This window comes from Mercenaria mercenaria, chromosome 13 (genome assembly GCF_021730395.1).
Source record: "Mercenaria mercenaria strain notata chromosome 13, MADL_Memer_1, whole genome shotgun sequence".
NCBI lineage: Eukaryota > Metazoa > Mollusca > Bivalvia > Venerida > Veneridae > Mercenaria > Mercenaria mercenaria.
The window spans coordinates 67,328,678-67,349,810 of NC_069373.1; the positions used below are offsets into that span (position 1 = coordinate 67,328,678).

General features: G+C 36.1%; 1 protein-coding gene and 1 long non-coding RNA gene across 5 annotated transcripts in view; both read left to right on the forward strand.

Annotated features, from left to right (window-relative positions):
• LOC128547988 (uncharacterized) overlaps positions 1-21,133 on the forward strand; it is a 53,398-nt gene that overhangs the window by 18,158 nt on the left and 14,107 nt on the right. The window contains exon 1 of one of the 4 annotated variants that reach the window (XM_053522149.1): positions 19,665-19,991. The exons of 1 other annotated variant lie outside the window; for it this stretch is intronic. In XM_053522149.1, the coding sequence (XP_053378124.1) occupies positions 19,985-19,991 (7 nt within the window). In that variant the 5' untranslated portion in view covers positions 19,665-19,984. Of the gene's footprint in view, positions 1-19,664; positions 19,992-21,133 lie in introns of those variants that run through there. 2 more of the 4 variants (XM_053522150.1, XM_053522151.1) reach the window with 2 other exon arrangements.
• LOC128547989 (uncharacterized) lies at positions 13,235-18,002 on the forward strand. Its single transcript, XR_008366844.1, has 5 exons — positions 13,235-13,418; positions 13,878-13,977; positions 14,488-14,585; positions 14,995-15,079; positions 15,691-18,002. It is a non-coding gene; the product is annotated as an uncharacterized LOC128547989 (long non-coding RNA).

Here is a 21,133-nt window from a genome sequence, read left to right on the forward strand (position 1 = left end):
GATAAAAATTTACATGGAATGTATACAAAGACTGTCACTGACTATATAAACAAAGGATATGCCAAGGAAGTAGAAGTAGAAGACAAAAATACAGACTCCAAGCGGATATGGTACTTACCCCACCACCTGTGAAAAATGTGAACAAACCAGGAAAGGTCCGTGTGGTATTTGACTGTGCCGCGAAATACAAGGACATCTCACTGAATAGTCAACTCCTACAAGGCCCCTGATATGACGAACAGTCTGATAGCGGTACTTATCCGATTTCGTCAGGAAAAGACAGCCATTGCTGCCGATATAGAGGCAATGTTCCATCAAGTTCGTGTTTGTGAGGCGGACTGTGATGCGCTTCGGTTCTTATGGTGGCCTGATGGGGACATGTCTAAACTTCCAAAAACGTATTGTATGCAGGTGCATTTGTTTGGTGCCACTTCATCTCCTAGCTGTGCTGCCTATGCTTTGAAAAGAACAACCAGTGACAACGCGAAAACATTCCCAACCGAAGTTGTAGATACCGTTAACAGAAACTTCTACGTCGATGACAGTTTGAAATATGTGGCATCGGAAGAGAAAGCGGCGATGTTAGCAGCGGATCTACAGAGACTAATGCAAATAGGAGGCTTTAGACTTACAAAGTGGATCAGCAACAGCAGACAACTACTCGATACCATTCCTGAATCGGAACGTGCACCTACGGTTGTTAGCGATGACCCTGATGACATTCTCTCTTGCGACGTGCATAGGGTGTTAACTGGAATGTCAACGACGATGAAATAACATTCAAAATCAAGATAGTAGATAGACCTCTGACAAGACGAGGACTTCTTTCCATAGTCAGTGCGATATATGATCCACTTGGACTTGTAGCACCTGTGACGTTACGAGCGAAAATTATCGTCCAGGATCTTTGCAGAAAAAAAATAGGATGGGATGATGTTATACCGCAGAAGGAGCACGGAGACTGGCAACGTTGGCTGTCAAACTTACCTCGTTTGGAAAGTATTCGCATAAACCGGTGGTACCAACAAAGTAATTACGGTGTACTGAAGAACATCCAATTACACGTGTTCAGCGATGGTTCAGAGACTGGCTATGGCGCATGCGCTTACTTGCGCCTCACAGATCAACGTGATACGACAGTCTGCAGTCTAGTGCTAGGTAAATCCCGACTTGCTCCGATCAAGCAATCATCTATACCCAGACTGGAGCTGTGTGGAGCCGCAGTGTCCTGTCGCCTGTATGCCATGCTGATTGAAGAACTCGACTTAAAGTTTGACCAGGTGTTTTTCTGGACTGACTCTATGATCCTTTTGGGGTACATAAACAACACAACAAGACACTTCAAGACGTTTATTGGAAACCGACTAAGCTTCATCTACGAGATGACAAATCCAGAACAGTGGCGTTATGTCGATTCCACTTCAAACCCTGCAGATCTGGCTTCTAGAGGTATAGATCCCAGCGATGAAACCAGTTTCAAGACTAAACGGACCGAAATATCTGCAGGATGAATCTACTTGGCCTCGACCACCAAACAAACCGGATATAGTAAACGACGACACAGAAGTCAAAAGGGAGGTTGCAATAAACACCACCGCATTGTACACGGAAACAACAATTCAAGACCTTATCAACCCCTACTGGAGTAAACTACAGAGAGCGTGTGCTTGGTTACAGAGGTTCATTGCGTACTGCAGACGACAGAAGGATACATTAAAACGTGGAGACCTCGAGACACAGAACGCTGCATTTGCACTATTACGATATGTACAAAGGGCCAACTTTAGTCAAGAACTTGAATACTTAAACAAAGGAAATTATGTGCAGAAGAATAGCAGTTTAGCTATGTTAAACCCTATACTGACAAATGGACTCATTCGGATGTCTGGCAAACAAATTCACACAGAATATGATACATGCCCAATCATTCTTCCCAACAGTGATCACATGACAGAGCTAATAATTCGTCATTGTCATAAAAACAACGGACATGTTGGGTGCCAACACGTACTTGCAGCATTACTGACGAAAAACTGGATATTACGTGGACATAGTGCTGTTAAGAAGACGATTGGAAGATGTATTGTATGTAAGCGACAACACAGTCCGTCACTCACACAGCAGATGGCGCCATTGATCCAAGAACAGACGACGGCTGACAAACCTCCGTTTACCTTTGTCGGCGTAGACTACTTTGGTCCGTTAATGGTGAAATCAGGTTGTTCTTGCCTTAAAAAGTATGGATGTCTCTTTTCCTGTTTGACCACGAGAGCAGTCCACCTGGAAGTAGCTCATAGCTTAACAACTGATTCGTTCATAGCGGCCTACCAACGCTTCACAAGTAGACGAGGGCATCAAGAAAAAGTATTTAGTGACAATGGTACAAACCTAGTTAGCGGAGATAAAGAACTTAAGAGATCCATAGAAGAGTTGAACCAGTAAAAGATCGGCCGGTACTTGGTGCAGCACAACGCAGAATGGCACTTCAATCCACCATACGCAAGCAACATGGGTGGAGCATGGGAGAGAATGATCAGATCCACACGAACAATACTGAAAGCTCTTGCACAAGAACAACTTCTTAATGACGAAAGATTGTTGACATTGATTGCAGAGACAGAAAGAATAATCAATGACAGACCAGTCACTCCTGTGAGTACCGACCCTAGAGATGCACCAGCATTAACACCGAACATGCTTCTTTTGAGGAAGAGTAATTCATGTATACCGAGAGGCGTTTTCCAGAAGGAAGACGTATACTGCAAGAGATGGTGGAAACAAATCCAATACTTAGCTGACATATTCTGGAAAAGATGGATCAGAGAGTATTTACCTATGTGCGTGAAATTAGCCAGAGCAGCCAGAGTAGTCAGAGTTCAGCCAGAGTTCGGCCAGAGTTCAGCCAGAGTAGCCAGAGTTCAGCCAGAGTAGCCAGAGAAGTCAAAACTCTGGTTACTCTGGCTGGCCAGAGTAGCCAGAGTTCAGCCAGAGAAGTCATAACTCTGGTTACTCTGGCTGGCCAGAGTAGCCAGAGTTCAGCCAGAGAAGTCATAACTCTGGTTACTCTGGCTGGCCAGAGTAGCCAGAGTTCAGCCAGAGTTCAGCCAGAGAAGTCATAACTCAGGTTACTCTGGCTAGCCAGAGTAGCCAGAGTCCAGCAGGAGTAGCCAGAACTCTGGTTAGTTACTCTGGCTGGCCAGAGTAGCCAGAGTTAAGCAAGAGTAGCCAGAGTTCATCGAGTATCCAGAACTCTGGTTACTCTGGCTGGCCAGATTAGCCATAATTCAACCAGAATAGCTAAGACTGAAAATGTTTAGTGAACCAGGTTACTCTGCCTGCTCTTTAAATCCTAGAAACTCTTGCTACTCTGGCCAGACTAACCAAAGCAAATAAAAATCCAGGCGACTCGGGCTATTCTGGATACTATGGCTGACCAGAGAAGCCATAACATTTTAACATCCTACAAACTCTGGCTTTTCTTGCTGAACTCTGGCTACTCTGGCCAGCCAGAGTAACTAGAGTTCTGGCTACTCTGGCTGAACTCTGGCTACTCTGGCCAGCCACAGTAACCAGAGTTATGGCTGAACTCTGGCTACTATGGCCAGCCAGAGTAACCAGAGTTATGACTTCTCTGGCTGAACTCTGGCTACTCTGGTTACTCTGGCTAGCCAGAGTAACCAGAGTTTTAACTTCTCTGGCTACTCTGGCTAAACTCTGGCTGAACTCTGGCTAATCTGGCTTGCCAGAGTAACCAGAGTTTTGACTTCTCTGGCTACTCTGGCTAAACTCTGGCTGAACTCTGGCTGAACTCTGGCTACTCTGGCTGAACTCTGGCCGAACTCTGGCTGAACTCTGGCTACTCTGGCTACTCTGGATGCTCTGGCTAATTTCACGCACATTATTTACCTTCCCTCCAAACCCGACAAAAGTGGCATTGAGAAACCAGAGATTTGCATGTAAATGACGTTGTACTTGTGGTAGACGTTAATGTACCTAGAGGGCAGTGGCCACTGGGCAGATTAACTAAGTCCTTAAAAGCAGGGATGGGTTTGTACGTAAATGCATGGTCCGTACTAGAAACACAAATGTTCTTAGACCGATCACAAAATTATGTCTTTTAGAAAGTGCAGATTAAGATTTACATTTGGCAAACTTAAGCTTTATATTTGTGTTTTACTACAGCATTGATATTTCTGAAATGTCCCTACAATGTTTAGATAACTTTATTATTTTTTAGGGGATTTATCTTGTTTACATTGACAAGTAATAGTGTTTATATTTTTATAAATAATTAGTATGTCCTTTTATTTGGCATTATATAAATTGAAATGAATATACATTTCATGGTGGGCAGTGTAAGATTTCTGTAAATCTTAAATTGACGCGTTATTAATTTCTATTAATTTAATGTACAAATGTCATTTTTGGCGCTAAAGTATTGACGTTAATTGACGTGCAAATTGGCGCGACGTCATATTTACGTAACTTGTTTATATTTGACGGCATTCAAATAAAGTAAATGTTTGAAACAACATTGGAACTGGAAGTTATTAAAACATTCATAAATGTTGCAGATGTCAAATTCGGTAAGAGCGAAATTTGTATTATGTTTTTACAAGTAAATTTATATTTATATGGAATATTATACCTAGATTTTGAGTTTGATAGATAGAACTGAAAACAATTTGAGATGTCCAAATCTTAATATTTACTGTCATTTGTTTACCTTATTTATTTTTACTTTATAGAGAATCACTGATGAATAAATATTAGAGAAACCAGTGCAAACTCGTTTTGACTATCCCAGATTCCAACAATTAGAGATACTTTGTTCAAAGTTTAAATTCTTATAGAACACACTGAGGGTGAGTGCAGTAACTAATAACCATAACTATATATGACCCTGTATGTGAAATGCCCCCAACACTTTTTGGGGTAATTGCTGACGGGGGGGGGGCAGAGCATCCATTGCTGTTATCAGTTACCTTACCTTGTTACTAATAGCTTTCGTATATTATCCCTCATTTTGTAGGGAATTTGATATTTTCTGGCATCATATATTTTAGCTCACCTGAGTTATCATGCTGTGTCTGTCGTCCATTCGTCAACTATTATCACTGTAGAGGTCACAATCTTAGCCCAATCGTAACAAGTCGAAAGATTTCCTGCGGCCAGAAGTTATATAGACTAGAAATTGTTATGGACGCATGTGTGACCACTCAGCCTAAAGAGAAACGTATGGGTGATTAGCATGCTTGTTTTTTATCAAACCATTACACTTTAATGTATGAAATATCATTCCATTCAACATGTTTTACAAATAGATCTGTGAAATATGTATTTCTTAATTCTGAAAGTTATTGTTTTGAGCAAAATTAACAACTTTATTTCCCTTTCGTGTAAAACAAAACTTCAAGTTTAACTGGTCACATTCCTTGACTACTGAAATACTTTAATAGAGCTTTAACAAATGTGATTCATGCCTTCACCTGGAATGCATTGACATGTAGAGCAAAACAACACAAAACCATAATCCAGGAAATTAAAGAGCAATTCAAAAACAATTCTCTTATCCACAACTAGGTATCAATATTGATCACTGCTGCAAGTTTTAATAAATTATATGAAATAATGAATGAGGAATTCAGGACACAAGCGTTTCTCTTTGTATCATAGAGTGACAGCTATATTGCAAAAACGGCGTTTCATAAATGCGACAAGCCAATCGCATATTGGTAAAAAAATCACGTGAAATCGCCCAATCTCTATGTGCTACACTACTTGTTGCTTTCCAATTGCCGCAGGTTATGAATCTTGGTCAGAATATTACCATGAATAATTTCTTTGACGAGTTGTTAGTAGATCATGTTCAGTCAAACACTAGCTCACAATGACAACCGATAGGAAAGCCTTGTTAACACTCTAGAGGCCATATTTTCTATGTCATCTTTGTGAAACTTTATCAGAATACCTGTCAGTAAAAAATTTAAAACTGTATTACTTTTGGTAAAAAATAGGTCACTTGGTCAAATAACAGAAAAAGTGGTGGCCCAATTTTCTGTTTGATCTTAAAATTTTCTCATAATGCTTGTCTGTATGACATGTAAAAAGATAATAGGTAAGGGTAGATTTCTCAGAATCACAGAGCACCAAAAACACAGCCTCAGAGCCACGCATTTGCAAAGTAGGCCCACAACAAAAAGAAGCCGTAATGGAAAAATATTTCAGACGGGTTGCTTCAACAATGATTATATAACAAGTACATATAAATTTATGCCAAATATAGATAGATGGAGAGGAAGTGGTAAGGGGTAAAAAGAGAGGGAGGGTTGGGGTGGAGGGGGGAGCGAGTTGAAGGGGAAAGTAGAAATAGGATGAATATACCAAGAGAATGCTACGTTCCTTAATCACAGCTACACTACAACGTAAACCACAATGGCGCAGGCATTCATGTACCAAAGCTAAATACACAACCACACCCAACTAACTAACATAGAAAAACAGACAAGTAAGTTACAAGTTCACAGTAGGGCACCGCTTTAGACTCACAAGCACACAAACGCACCCCTATAACAGGAAAAACAATAGTATACCACCTAAGGATTACGATCGTATCCTTTTTTGATAAACCTTTTAAGCCATTTTACAAATGTTTGATCAAAATAAGGACTGTGTTTAATTGTCCGAATTTTATAAACTACATCTCCATAGTATTCCGGGTGTGTAGGTCCAAGTTTTAAAAGTGTTCTTAGGTTATTATTGTATTTTTCTTACAGTAACAACGATCTGTAGTAAAATTTACTGAAATCGTTCCGTAGCTTATGATAACCGTAACCCTGTTGTAATAATTTCTTGGTATTATGATGATTTCTATCATTAAAATCCTTTCAAGGCGTACGCTAGAATTCCCTGTATATGAGATGGGCGAAAATTTTCCCAATAATAGAATTTCTTTAAACTTTGGATATTGAAGGACAATCATCTAAGAAACAAAAAAAATGCAATAAAAATCATAGGTCACCGGATTCGAAAAAGAGTTATCTGCCCTTGGAAACGTCATTTTTGGGGGAAATGCCGTTTTCAAGGGCAGATAACTCTTTTTCGATACCGGTGACCTATGATTTTTATTGCATTTTTTTGTTTCTTAGATGATTGTCCTTCAATATCCAAAGTTTGAATAAATTCTGTTATTGGGAAAATTTTCGCACCAAATTCTAGCATACGTCCTTAAGTCAAGTTTGAAACTTGGCTACCAGAGGTCAAATACTAGGTCATTAGGTTAAACCATGAGGAAACCTTATTAATATTCTAGGGCTCACACTTTCTTTTACCTTGTCACAATGTGTGCCTCAATGAAATGTAGGTTAAGTTCAAGAATGGTTTACCTGATCCAAATTGATTATCATAAACTTTTGTTAGAATGTTGACTGTATGATATTGAGATCAAGTTAAAATATGTTGTACCTAAGTTTAAAAAACATGTCACTATGTCAGTTCATTGAAAATAGGCCATGATGCGGAGATTGAGACAGACATAATTGAGACAGATATTCATCAACGATTCCAGTACTTAATATGAATGTCTTCGTTGTAGTAATGATTTTCGTCTAAAAATAACTGGAAACACCATAAAAGAACAACTAGATCACCAATACAACAAATGTACCCTCGTTCTTGCAAGTGAGGATGAATTGAAAAAAAACATTATATCTGCACATAAGAAGAGTTATTTATGTACTGAATGTGGGAAATGGTTCGCACACAAAAAAAAACTACCATGAACAAACATATCAAAATGAAACACTCTGACAGTGAAACTTGCAATGGAATGGAAAGGGCAATGTCTTTTCCAGCTGGTTGTACGAAGACGTTTATCCATAGAGGCAAGTTTTAGGATCATATGAATAGACACTCTGGAATAATATCGCATACTTGCTGGAAATGTTCCAAAGTCTCCAAAGTCTTTGCCAATCGTTACGACTGGGACTATCATTTAAAAGTATGTTTTGTTTTTTGTTTGTTTTGGGTTTAACGCCGTTTTTCAACAGTATTTCAGTCATGTAACGGCGGGCAGTTAACCTAACCAGTGGTCCTTGATTCTGTACCAGTACAAACCTGTTCTCCGTAAGTAACTGCCAACTTCCCCACATGAATCAGAGGTGGAGGACTAATGATTTCAGACACAATGTCGTTTATCAAATCGAACTCACGACCCCGCGATGCGTAGACCAACGCTCTACCTACTGAGCTAAGCGGGCGGGTTTAAAAATGTATGAGAAGATAATACAGTGCGACATATGCAACGGACGATTCAGTAGAGAGTACTGGTACAGCATTACTCAGCAAAGCATGAAAACAGCTCCTTCACATGTACTATAAGGACTACAGGTACGAGACGTCATTGCGCAGACATCGAAGAAAGAAACATCCAACATCTTGAAGTTTTTGTTGCATGATGAACGTTGAATTGTTTTTAATTATTAAGATAACTTTATATGATTGTTTTATACTAGCATTTCGTATATTCTGTGCAGGATTTTATACAGAACATTTGTTTGGAACTTTTGATTAATATGAGATTTTAGTTTTTCATAGTTTTAATTATGTTTCGGTAATGCTTTTATAATTGAGATTTCATGTACATCGAACGTGCTTTTAGAAATATATGAGTTTTTAGCTCACCTGTCACAAAGTGACAAGGTGGGCTTTTGTGATCGCGCAGCGTCCGTCCGTCCGTGCGTAAACTTTTGCTTGTGACTACTCTAGAGGTCACATTTTCATGGGATCTTTATGACAATTGAACAGAATGTTCACCTTGATGATATCTAGGTCAAGTTCGAAACTGGGTCACGTGCGGTCAATTTTTCATAAGATCTTCATGAAAATTGGTCAGAATATTCATCTTGATGATATCTAGGTCAAGTTTGAAACTGGGTCACGTGCCATTAAAAACTAGGTCAGTAGGTCAAATAACATAAAAACCTTGTGACCTCTCTAGAGGCCATATTTTTCATGGGATCTGTATCTTGACGATACCTAGGTCTAAAAATAGAAAAACATTGTGACCTCTCTAGAGGCCATATTTTTAAATGGATCTTCATGAAAAATGGTCAGAATGTTAACCTTGATGATAACTAGGTCAAGTTTGAAAGTGGGTTACGTGCCGTCAATAGCTAGGTCAGTAGGTCAAATAATATAAAAACATTGTGACCTCTCTAGAGGCCATATTTTTCATGGGATCTGTATGAAAGTTGGGCTGAATATTTATCTTGATAATATCTAGGTTAAGTTTGAAACTGGGTCAACTGCAGTCAAAAATAAGGTCAGTATGTCTAAAAATAGAAAAACCTTGTGACCTCTCTAGATGCCATACTTTTGAACGGATCTTCATGAAAATTGGTCTGAATGTTCATCTTGATAATATCTAGGATAAGTTTGAAACTGGGTCAACATTGGTCAAAAACTGGGTCAGTAGGTCAAAAAATATAAATACCTTGTGACCTCTCTAGGGCCATACTTTCGAATGTATCTTCTTGAAAATTAGTCAGAATGTTTATCTTGATGATATCTAGGTTAAATTTGAAACTGTGTTATGTGCCATCAATAACTAGGTCAGTAGATTAAATAATAAAAAAACCTTGTGACCTCTCTAGAGGCCATATATTTCATGGGATATGTATGAAAGTTGGTCTGAATGTTTATCTTGATGATATCTAGGTCAAGTTTGAAACTGGGTCAACTGCGGTTAAAAACTGCGGTCAGCAGATCTAACAAGAGTGCCAGAATGTCACAATATACGCCCGTCACAGCAAATTTCTTTACTCTAGCTGCTGTATTGCAAATGAATTTTAATTTTGTGGTTGTTTAGTAATCATTGTAAGTCTTTTGTTTTCCTAAGTCCACAAAAAAAATCCTTACCAGGTAGAGAGACCTTAAAAATTTAAAATACACCTAAAATTTGAAAGTAACATCTATGTTTTGTTTGTTTGTTTTAGGTTTAACGCCGTTTTCCAACAGTATTTCAGTCATGTAACGGCGGGCAGTTAACCTAACCAGTGTTCCTGGATTCTGTACCAGTACAAACCTGTTCTCCGCAAGTAACTGCCAACTTCCCCACATGAATCAGAGGTGGAGGACTAATGATTTCAGACACAATGTCGTTTATCAAATAGTCACGGAGAACATACGCCCCGCCCGAGGATCGAACTCGCGACCCCGAGATCCGTAGACCAACGCTCTTACCTACTGAGCTAAGCGGGCGGGCTAACATCTATGTTGTACCACAGAAAAGTGGTCTTGGTTTTTCCCTATGGTCAATTATAAAAAAGTTACAATATAAGTTATCTATAGTAACAACTAAGGGAAGTTAATCTTAAAAAAAAAAAAAAAAAAAAAAATCCAAAAAAAAATGGAAGTCCACACAAAAATCTTCACCAGGTAGAGATTGGTCAAAATACACCTCAAAATTGGATGTAGCATGCATGTTGTACTACAGAAAAGTGGTCTCAATTTTTCCCTACGACTAGTAATTAAGAAGTTACAATATAAGCTATTTATAGTAACAACAAAGGGAAGTAATTCTAAAGAAAGGAACTGTGCATGACACTTCCTCTCATGATGGTGTATAATTGTGCCAAGTTACATCAAAATCCCTCCATGCATGAAGAAGAAATGCTTCGGACAAAGTCATTCTTGTATCTGACCTTTGACCTCTAAGTGTGACCTTGACCTTTGACCTAGAGACCTGGTTCTTGTGCATGACACTCCACCCCGTGGTGGTGAACATTTGTGCAAAGTTTTATCAAAATCCCTCTATGCATGAAGAAGAAATGCTCCGGACAAGGTTTTCATTCTTGTATCCTTTGACCTCTAAGTGTGACCTTGACCTTAGACCTAGGGACCTGGTTCTTGCGCATGACACTCCGCCTCGTGGTGGTGAACATTTGTGCCAAGTTATATCAAAATCCCTCCATGCATGAAGAAGATATGCTCCGGACAAAGTTTTCTTTCTTGTATCCTTTGACCTCTAAGTGTGACCTTGACCTTAGACCTAGGGACCTGGTTCTTGTGCATGACACTCCGTCTCATGATGATGAACAATTGTGCCAACTTTCATCAAAATCCGTCCATGCATGAAGAAGATATGCTCCGGACAAAGTCATTCTTGAATTTGACCTTTGACCTCTAAGTGTGACCTTGACCTTAGACCTACGGACCTGGTTTTTGCGCATGACACTCTGTCTCATGATGGTAAACAACTGTGCCAAGTTTCATCAAAATCCCTTCATGCATGTAGAAGATACGCTCCGGACAAAGTCTGTGGACCCCGCCCGCCCGCCCGCCAGGGGCGTTCCCATAATACGTCCCGTTTTTCAAACGGGTGTATAAAAATAGAAAAACCTTGTGACCTCTCTAGAGGCCATACTTTCGAATGGATCTTCATGAATATTGGTCAGAATGTTCACCTTGATGATATCTAGGTCAAATTCGAAACTGGGTCACGTGCCGTCAATAACTAGGTCTGTAGGTCAAATAATATAAAACCTTGTGACCTCTCTAGAGGCCATATTTTTCAGTGGATCTTCATGAAAGTTGGTCAGAATTTTTATCTTGATGATATCTAGGTCAGGTTTAAAACTGGGTAACATGAGCTCAAAAACTAGGTCACTGTGTCAAATAATAGAAAAAACGACGTCATACTCAGTTCAAAACAGGTGAGCGATTCAGGACCATCATGGTCCTCTTGTAATGATTACTCAGATTTTATATCTAAAGTATGATGTTTTGTTTAACTTGAGTTGTCAAATTTTTATAATTTTAATTATGTTGCGGTAATGTTTGCTATTCTATAAATAATATTTCATGAAGAAAGAATGTGCTTTCAGAAATATAAGAGTTTTAATGAGTAATACCAATATGAGATCTCGGATATAATTTTTGAATTTTAAAGAGAAATCAATGATTTGTGCCTTTTATTACATGTTCTATACTTTCTTCTGTATCAAAGCTTTCATCAAATTAGTAATATCTGTACTTCAGTCTGTTGTACATTATTTTTCCGTTAACTTGAAATCTTGAAATATTGATTGCTATCAATGTGTGGAATTTATACAGAAATTATAAGAACACGGTTTAATTAGCCCCTATAGAGAAGAAAAAGGAAGAAAACGTGTGGTCAAATGTTGGTGACAGACAGAACATCTTATCAAAACTTGGTGTTATTAAGGGGACGCATATTGCTACATTCACAGTTCATAAAGAAATGCGGAAGGGGTGCATATTCAAGAAATCGATGGTGGAAAAATAAAAAACATATTCCTTAACTGATATAATACTGATGGACACCTGTAATATTCAGTATTTTGTGGATAAGGATGTGGTACTATGAATGTAATAGGAAAACAGAGGTCTTTGTGAAAGTACATTCAACACAAAATATTAAGCTTTTGTATAAGGAAAAAACAGGTTTTTTTACAATAACAGTGTTCCAAATAATGTTGAAGGGATGAGATTTTCTTTCTAACACACCAGGTTTGCTTAAACCTGTAAAAATGTAACGCCACGTCATTTCAGCTCGGGATGGACGCCATATTTCTCATTGATAAAAATGTAAACAAAAAAAATCAGAGTGGGATTAGCATTGCAAGGGCATAACATGACATTCTACACAATGAATACCTTAGAACAGATATCTAAGATGCTACACAGGTCAGGCGGGTTAAATGCATAATGGCGATCACTTGAAATTCATCTTGAAAAGGTGGTTAATTTTAGTTTATTTACATGGTTTTTAATTTTCCTACGACTTCTCGGCGATTCACTGCAAATGTATTACTGCGCCGGACGAAAGGTAACTCTAATAAACAACGGGAGACAACTTAGGTGTCAGCACGTGTACGATTTTTAAAAAAAAACATGTCGATGATTATAATTTCTTATCAAATAATGAATCCTATTCAGATATTCGTCTTTAATATTAGAAAATTATTAATTTCTGTGGACATTTGTCAAAAAATATTACTTACATTTCGGACTACTTTGCGCATCAAACTGGTTTCCGCTTCAGTTGTGAGGCACTTCCGTTATACTTTTTGACAACAATAACAAAACACAAAATGAATCAATAAAGTCACTTATAAACCGACTGCTACTTAAATCAGTGTAAGTGAAGTTGTTGTTTCAGCATTATACATGTTCGTTACGTTATGAGATAAAGTTTATCTTGAACTGCATAATCCATTAATTACGTTTAGTAGACATAGTACTAGAGCCGATTTACGCAATCGAATACCGCCGGAAGTAGAACATTTATGTCAACACCGGTTTCGTATTTTCACGTGAAAACGGCCGAAAACCGAGAGGTTATCAACAAATTATAAGTTTACGGGTTCCATGAGGATTTTTCATGCATTTAAACGGTAAGTATAATGTTTATGGATTATTCAATATAGTATGAAAGTAAACTGTTACGCTTTAAATGGAAATTGTGAAAGAAAAGCCGATAAGAAAATATTGACTTTCTACTTTCACTTTCATTGTCGCTTTTTAAATTGCCCAAAAATGTTCTTTCTATTAATTTGTTTTTTCTTGTTTTTTGTTTGTAGATACATAATCCTATAGCAAATTATTGTGTGAAATGACAGGTTATTTAAAGCATCTGTGATTAACTGGGCCTAAGTTTACCGATTTTTTCCTTTTAGAGTGACCTTTGACCTTATAATAGCTTATAGTCTGTTCTATGTATTTTAGCTGTAGTCAGAACAGAATGTAATTGAGATCAAATGAATTTTCAAAATAAACTGTTGCAAATTGTAGGGAAAGAATAACATAATATAGTCATTATAAGTTATTGAAATATTATAATTACCTCATTTCAGACAGAAGTACAAGTGAACAGATGACATATTAAAGTGGCTGCAGAAGCTTGAAAAGTTAGATAGAGCAGGGGCAGTCAAAACAGTGGGACAATACTTCTATGTAATTTCTTTTTAAAGACAATTTATACAGGATGGAATGGTATCACATTCAATGTTTTACAATTTACATGTAGTTTTATCTCTCTTTATGATGTTGAGAGTAAACAAGTCAGTGACATCTAATTAACACTTGTAAACTATTGACAGGTGATATTAGACAGCATTTAATAAAATGCAATTATTGAATGGTTTGCCTATCAATATTAAAAAGAGCAAACAGTTGACAATTAACAGGCATGTCATTCTTTTAAATGACACCATAAATAAACTTTCATAATTTGTTTTTCTTCAACTTCTGGGTTTAGACTGGAAGCCATTCCAAACTATGAACTGGTAAATTATATAAGGAGTCATGTAATAATTATGGATGGGATACATTATACTTTAATGGACAATAATAATTTGAAATAATATTTTTTAACATCAAGGTGTTAAGGTGATTTTATAAAGATGGTGTTATGGTTTTTGCATGATGAGTCTTTTCACAGATTTTATCATTTATATATTTCAGGGTGTCCAACATGTCTAGTCAGGTTGACAGAAGTGAAAGATGGTCTGATGGTACAATGATGTACAATGATACTCTTTAACAAGTTTAAGATGTCAAGGGTAATATAATGCCAGTTATTAAAATCATATTCCCCTTAACATTTAACAGACACACATTGTAAATGTAATTAAAATGATTTTATGAAGTTTCATGAAGGATGGTACACCCAACCATTTTGAATCAAGAAATTTTGACTTAGGTAAAGATATCTATTCAGACTTCTTAACTCTTAGCCTTTCATATGATACAGAGATAAAAGAACTACTATTGTCAGCCACTAACCATGTTTCAAAGCTTTTAAACACACTATAGCAATAACCATTTTGTTTAAATATATTTTTAATGCAATGTTTTCTTTATATCTGTCACTTGATGTTTTCAATGGATTAGAGTCCTAATTTAATGTAAATTCTGTATTTTTCAGTAATGGAAGTACAAAATTTATAGGAAGTTGTTTCTTTATTTCAGTGTAAAATGTTCTGTGGATTCATATGATGAGAATGCCAGTGTTGATCTGTATGACTTAATTAAACACAGATATTGATACCTTCAGGTAACTGTTTACAATATTGAAAGAGTTACAATGTAATTCAGTTATTGATTTGGTATATATCTCTTCAAGAGGCTTGTGTAAAGTTTGTTTCACATGAGACCAAGGGTCAAGTATGATAATTACATAAACTTTACACTTACAAAAAGAAATTATACAGTACCAAATAATTACAGACTTATGAATGTAACTTTCCAAATATCTTACATTTTTCTCCTGAAAGTAATTAAATAGGTAAACACAATTCTATTGTTATAAGCTTAAAAAGGTGAATGTAAGATATAAATTATGAAATGTCAAGTATAAGGTGTGTTATTTTCAAAGTATTTAAGATACAGAATAAAATATAGCCTGCCATCATAATATTCCAAAATACAAAGTGTGTCATACATATATTTTAGGTCAATTGGTAAGGTCAAGTGAGTGACTTAGGGTAACTGTTGGCCTCTTGATATATTCTACTAAAATGGGTCTTATGCATAAGATATGTTGAAGTTTTATTAATCCAGTAACACTTTTATTCTACCTTATATTCAGAAATATACATATTTTGAATATTAAAGAGCTGCAGACACCTCGAATACAGTTACTACATTATGCATTTCTTTCTTCAGATATGTACCTGTGAAATCTTCAGTGTCACCGTTCAGCTATTGTTCAAGATCAGTGTCTGCAGCTTGCACAGTTTAGTATAGAGGAGCCTTCTGAATCAATTTTGTTACATATTTGCTGTTATTGTAGGACACACATGTAGAGAGCAACAAGTCCTGTCCAGCCGTGCATGTAAATGTGATTCAGAAACTTTGAGAATATGTAAACATTACACTGTTATAATTTTCAAAATGCTGTGTCCTGCAGTGTATCAATACTGTTTTGTCTCAGTTTATAGCACAATTTGTTCACAAATCAAACTTAAGACCATAGTGATCAGTATTATTAAAATCATAAATTATTTGTATGGTGACAAAATTTAATTTCATGCAATACCACAGTAAAACGTTTGATAATTTTCACTTTAAAAGTTGTAAGTTTAAAGTTGGCATAAATTGTTTTTCTCCTTCATAAATCTAAAAAGTGATTGGTCATTATAATTGCAATATCATTTTAGTATGACAAAGTTTATATTGAACTAAAACACTAATGTAAATTTTTGAACTAGTCAATGCATTTTCTGGGGCCTCCGTGGCCGAGTGGTTAGAGTCGTTGACTTCAAACCATTTGCCCCTCATCGATGTGGGTTCGAAACCTCATTTGGGGCGTAGAATTCTTCACGTGAGGAAGCCATCCAGCTGGCTTACGGAAGGTCGGTGGTTCTACCCAGGTGCCCGCTGGTGATGAAATAGTGCACGGAGGGGCATCTGGGGTCTTCCTCCACCATTAAAGCTGGAAAGTCGCCATATGACCTAAAATTGTGTCGGTGCGACGTTAAACCCAACAAAATAAATAAACAATGCATTTTCTTCAGTCTTAAAACATTTGTTTATCGTAGGTGTCATGGCCCATAAGTCCTCCATATTATTTGTGTTTTGTCCTTTTTAGTTTCACTGAAGAATAGGTAGAGGTATTGCACATCCATTTTATAGCATCCCTATTTTGTAAAGTGTTGTATGTAAGGTTTTATCTCGGAATTATGTTTCATCTAAAGGTGGGGAGAGGTATTGTTTATGCCTTCTCGTCTGTCCGCATTAAGCCTGTCTGGCTTTAAGAAGACAAGCTGCTGGCCAGATTTTGATGAAACTTCACAAGACTGATCAGTACCAAGCATAGTGTTGTGCATATCGCTTGCATGTTTCGTTTCGATGCACTAAATTGCAGCCAAAGCTAAAAATAGAAAAATTTTGTCGGCTTTCACAGGTCAAAACTACTTAACAGATTTTGATGAAACTTCACAGGAGTGATCAGTACCAAGTATATTTTTGCATATCACCGACACCTTCCATTTTGCTGCACAAAATAGCTGCCATACTATTGCTAAAGGTATACATAGGTGGGAGACATATTTTGTCATAAAAATACCTAAAACACCTTCCACTTTCGTCTTTGTTAATGAAAAATGTATCAAACTTCTTACAATTACAAACTGTAATATTTTGACATTAAATGCACTAGTTCCATAACTGCATTTGGCTTTTTTCATAGTTATTGCCATTTTCTTACCATAGCAATATTTTGTGTAACATGTTACCTCATTAAGCATCATAAGATCAGAAAGTTCTATGACTCAGAAATGTTGGCCCTTTTGTACTTGTCATGAGTATGTTTTCAGTATTTTATATTGTCATTACTTTTTGTTGTGCCAGTTTACGGAAATGAAGACTTAGTTGTCCAAATGTGTGCCTGTGCCTGTCCTGATTTGTTTGTCTGGACAATATATTATTGATTAGTCTTCACGAAACTTTGCAGGTTAATTTCCTTAAGTTCCCTGTCAACTTTGATAGTGGCATGGTTACTTTAGAAACACTAAAGTGATGTCACCACTGTACTAGTCAAACGTTTTGTATTTCAGATTTTATATCACATTACAGGCTACTGGTCTTTAGCAGCCTTCATAAAACTTTCATAAACGTTTCCAAAAATGTTGTATTTTGATTTGAGCTGGCATTATTCAAACATTAAGAAGTAGTACTATAAGGCAACATTTGACCTCTTTTCCAGTACTTTTTGATTTTCTCTGTTACTATGAAGTTTCCTTTTCCTAGAAATTAGTTGGCTTATTTTTGATGATCTTATGTTTTTAATGAATTGTAGCTATGTTCTTTATCTCATAAAAATGTCCATTTTTATATAATTCATATTTTTTACTGTCAACTAAGTGCAATACCATATACTTATATCACTTTCATTAACATACTTGTACTATTTTCATAAAACATTATATAAATCATTATATTTCATATAAACAGAATTAAATAAATATTTAAGAACATCAGTGTTTTCTTTGATTGCTACATGAAACAGACCATAGGTCAATTTAGGGTCAGTTCTGACACTTTATATGCAAATTGATAAGGGAGATAACAAGTACTGTCTTAAGTAACCAATATTTTGTTACACAGTTACCTTCCCTTTACACAGGTAGGACTATTTATTGATGATCATCTTTTGAACATTATTCCATTTCTGATGACAGAACATTGAAAATTAAAGTTGTTGTATCATGCAATGACATCATATATGACAATATTTACTTTTTTATTCCATTTTTTAAATATTCTTTAAACTAGGTGCAATGCCTAAAACCGTTTAGATGGTATTGCATTTACAACTTATTTGACCCCATTTTTTTACGTGAATGACAGCATTCTCGTGCAACTCGTGCAAACAGAGTTATGAAAAGTATGGTGAAGAATTCAAGGACAAATTATAAATGACATTAAAGTGAGGATAACTGTGTATTCGTCCAGTTTTGATCATTGACATGCCTGCTGTGTATTATAGTAACTTTTGTGAACAAGATTAGAATGTTACTTTTGCACATATACACATTGATTGGACCTCTCAACCAAATTTCATACCTTATTTTAGGGAGTTTTAAGACAATACATTTTCAAAAGTTTGTTGAATGTGTTTTGATATTTAAGTGTATTGTAGTTCATGAATACCAAGTTAAAATTAATAATGGCAACATTTCTAGGCCCTTATTGTAAGCCACTAGACTTCTGTAACGATAAATGTTTAATGTATTAAGGGGAATATACTGTTTTAGTTTTGGAATGTGGCATTCCTTGACCACCGTATCTTTTCTTATGCACTACTTTGTAAACAAACTAAATAATGTGTTTTAGCTTACATATGCGAAATGAAAAACAAGACAGTGACCATATTTCACATTCTTTCTTTAAATTAGAATCTGTAGGACATTGATAAATGTTTGGACAAGGTGAAGCACTATTATTTTCGCACCAAAAAGTCTTAATTGTTGACTTTGAATGTACACAATAAGTCTTATGTAATTCAACAATAACTTTCTTGTTTCAGTTTTCTCATTTTTATTTTAGTGAGCAATCCTTTGTGTACTTATAACAGTTGAAACAGTATCCATTTCATGTACCAAAACCTTGCACTTTTTTGCAGGTAAATTTTATCATACCCCACCCACTTTTTTCTAATTTCAAAGTATGCGTCCCCTTAAGAACCTTCCAAGCGAATCATGTGGTGTCAGACAGAACATTTATGGTCTGCCAATCCGATTTTAACACCTCGTATTTTCGAAAGTAATAGAGATTTCGCCAGGATATTTGGCAGACAAAGAGATAAAATGTTGGGTTTTTTTTATTGAGGGTAATGCCTAGTTTGTTGCTTCAGAAATGAGAAAAAATCCTCGGTTCAAAATCCAAAACAATGAAACTCTGCCCGTGGATTAGCCATCTGTGCGATTATTTGATGGTCTTTTTAATTCAGATTCCCCTGACTTTCTATCCTCGAAAGCTGGTAGGAATCTGGTTTTCGTTGATTCACATTGTGTATAGACAAAATTAAATATACTTCAAACGTTAAATGTTGTCTTGTGGTGTCGCGTTATCACGTGATAAAGTATGTGTAATGGGTCGATATTTTAATTACGTTTATAAATGGGAGGCGCACGCATAGTTATAATCTGGTTTTCCCTACTTTCGTTTTGGTATATGTGGAGGTAATAACACGATAACTATTTGATTAATCCAATACTTACAGGATATTCAGTTTCTTTTTAGATGGAATGTTGAAATTATTTACAAAGGTTGAAAGAACATTCTGGTAATATAAGCACACCACGCATTTTCTTCAATAACTCGCACAGTAAACTTTAAACCGAGAAGTAAATAAATCATTATTTACAACTATTCAAAGACTACTTTACATTTTCAAAAAGGAAGATAAATCTGCAGTTGATACTACGTGCAAGTTGTCATATAAAAATTGTTTAAAATGACAGGTAAGAGAAAATTTAACCATATTTGTTTTGTATTTTTGTTACATTTTCATACGGTGTCAATACATTAGTTGCACAATGGCGGCCTTTTTCATACGATCATAATTTTACATAAACGTAGATCACGTACAACAATGGAATATTATCAGGACAGTTTTGAAATAGATATACACAGACAGCTGAATAGATAAATGGGAGACTCTTGTTTGAAATAATATTTGTACTCTTATGATCATGTACAATGAATTTGGGACACTTGCATGTTATTACAAGTGTAACCAATGACAACTTTGCACATAAACATTAGTTCATAAGTCTAGGGCGTAACTTCTAGTACCAGGCAGAAAATATAAAGGAATTGTCAATAAAAAAATCATGAGGTATCGTTACTTCCTGGTATAGCTTATTCACCCATGAAAAATATACCCGAGATTAAGCAATTTACCCAGCCAGCATGACTGTATCGGCCCGATATAGGTATAATGTCGGAATGTCGGCAAAATGTGCTGATGTAGGGCCGACGTCTGGCCGTTGTGAGTGAGTGAGTGAGTTAGATTTTTTGGACACAATATGTATCGCCGAGATCGAACCGTTGAACTGCCAATCGGTAGATCGACATCAATCAATGTAACTATTTCGTAAGTCGGATTGATATCGGGTCGATATTGGATTCTCTAATATAGCTATATTTTTCAAAATATTATTGATAAACGTGAAAAAGTAATCTTATTGTTTATGTATGCTAATTTATTAAGCAAATATGATGTATGCCAGAATTAATCAAACTAGGTTCCAAACAAAATTTGTAGACGGTATTTATCAAAATGTTATATGTAATAAAGGGGGGTTATAATTAAGATGCATTTTTATTTTATGTAGAATGCCGCCGTAGAAATATTTATATTTACCAAGAAAAAGAAAATGAAAATATAAATATGTCTAAAATTCTAATTGAACAATTTTAATAGTGTTAAGAATATACAGAAAACTTACGTAACTGTATAAAACATGTAGTATATAGTTGTGAAAAATGTTATATCAATAAAATCAAATAAACATCATACACATGATGCGAGACACATCTGTTCTCAAGTAAATTACTCTGAGAATTTATAAAGTGTATACTTGAAGAAGACTTTGATGAA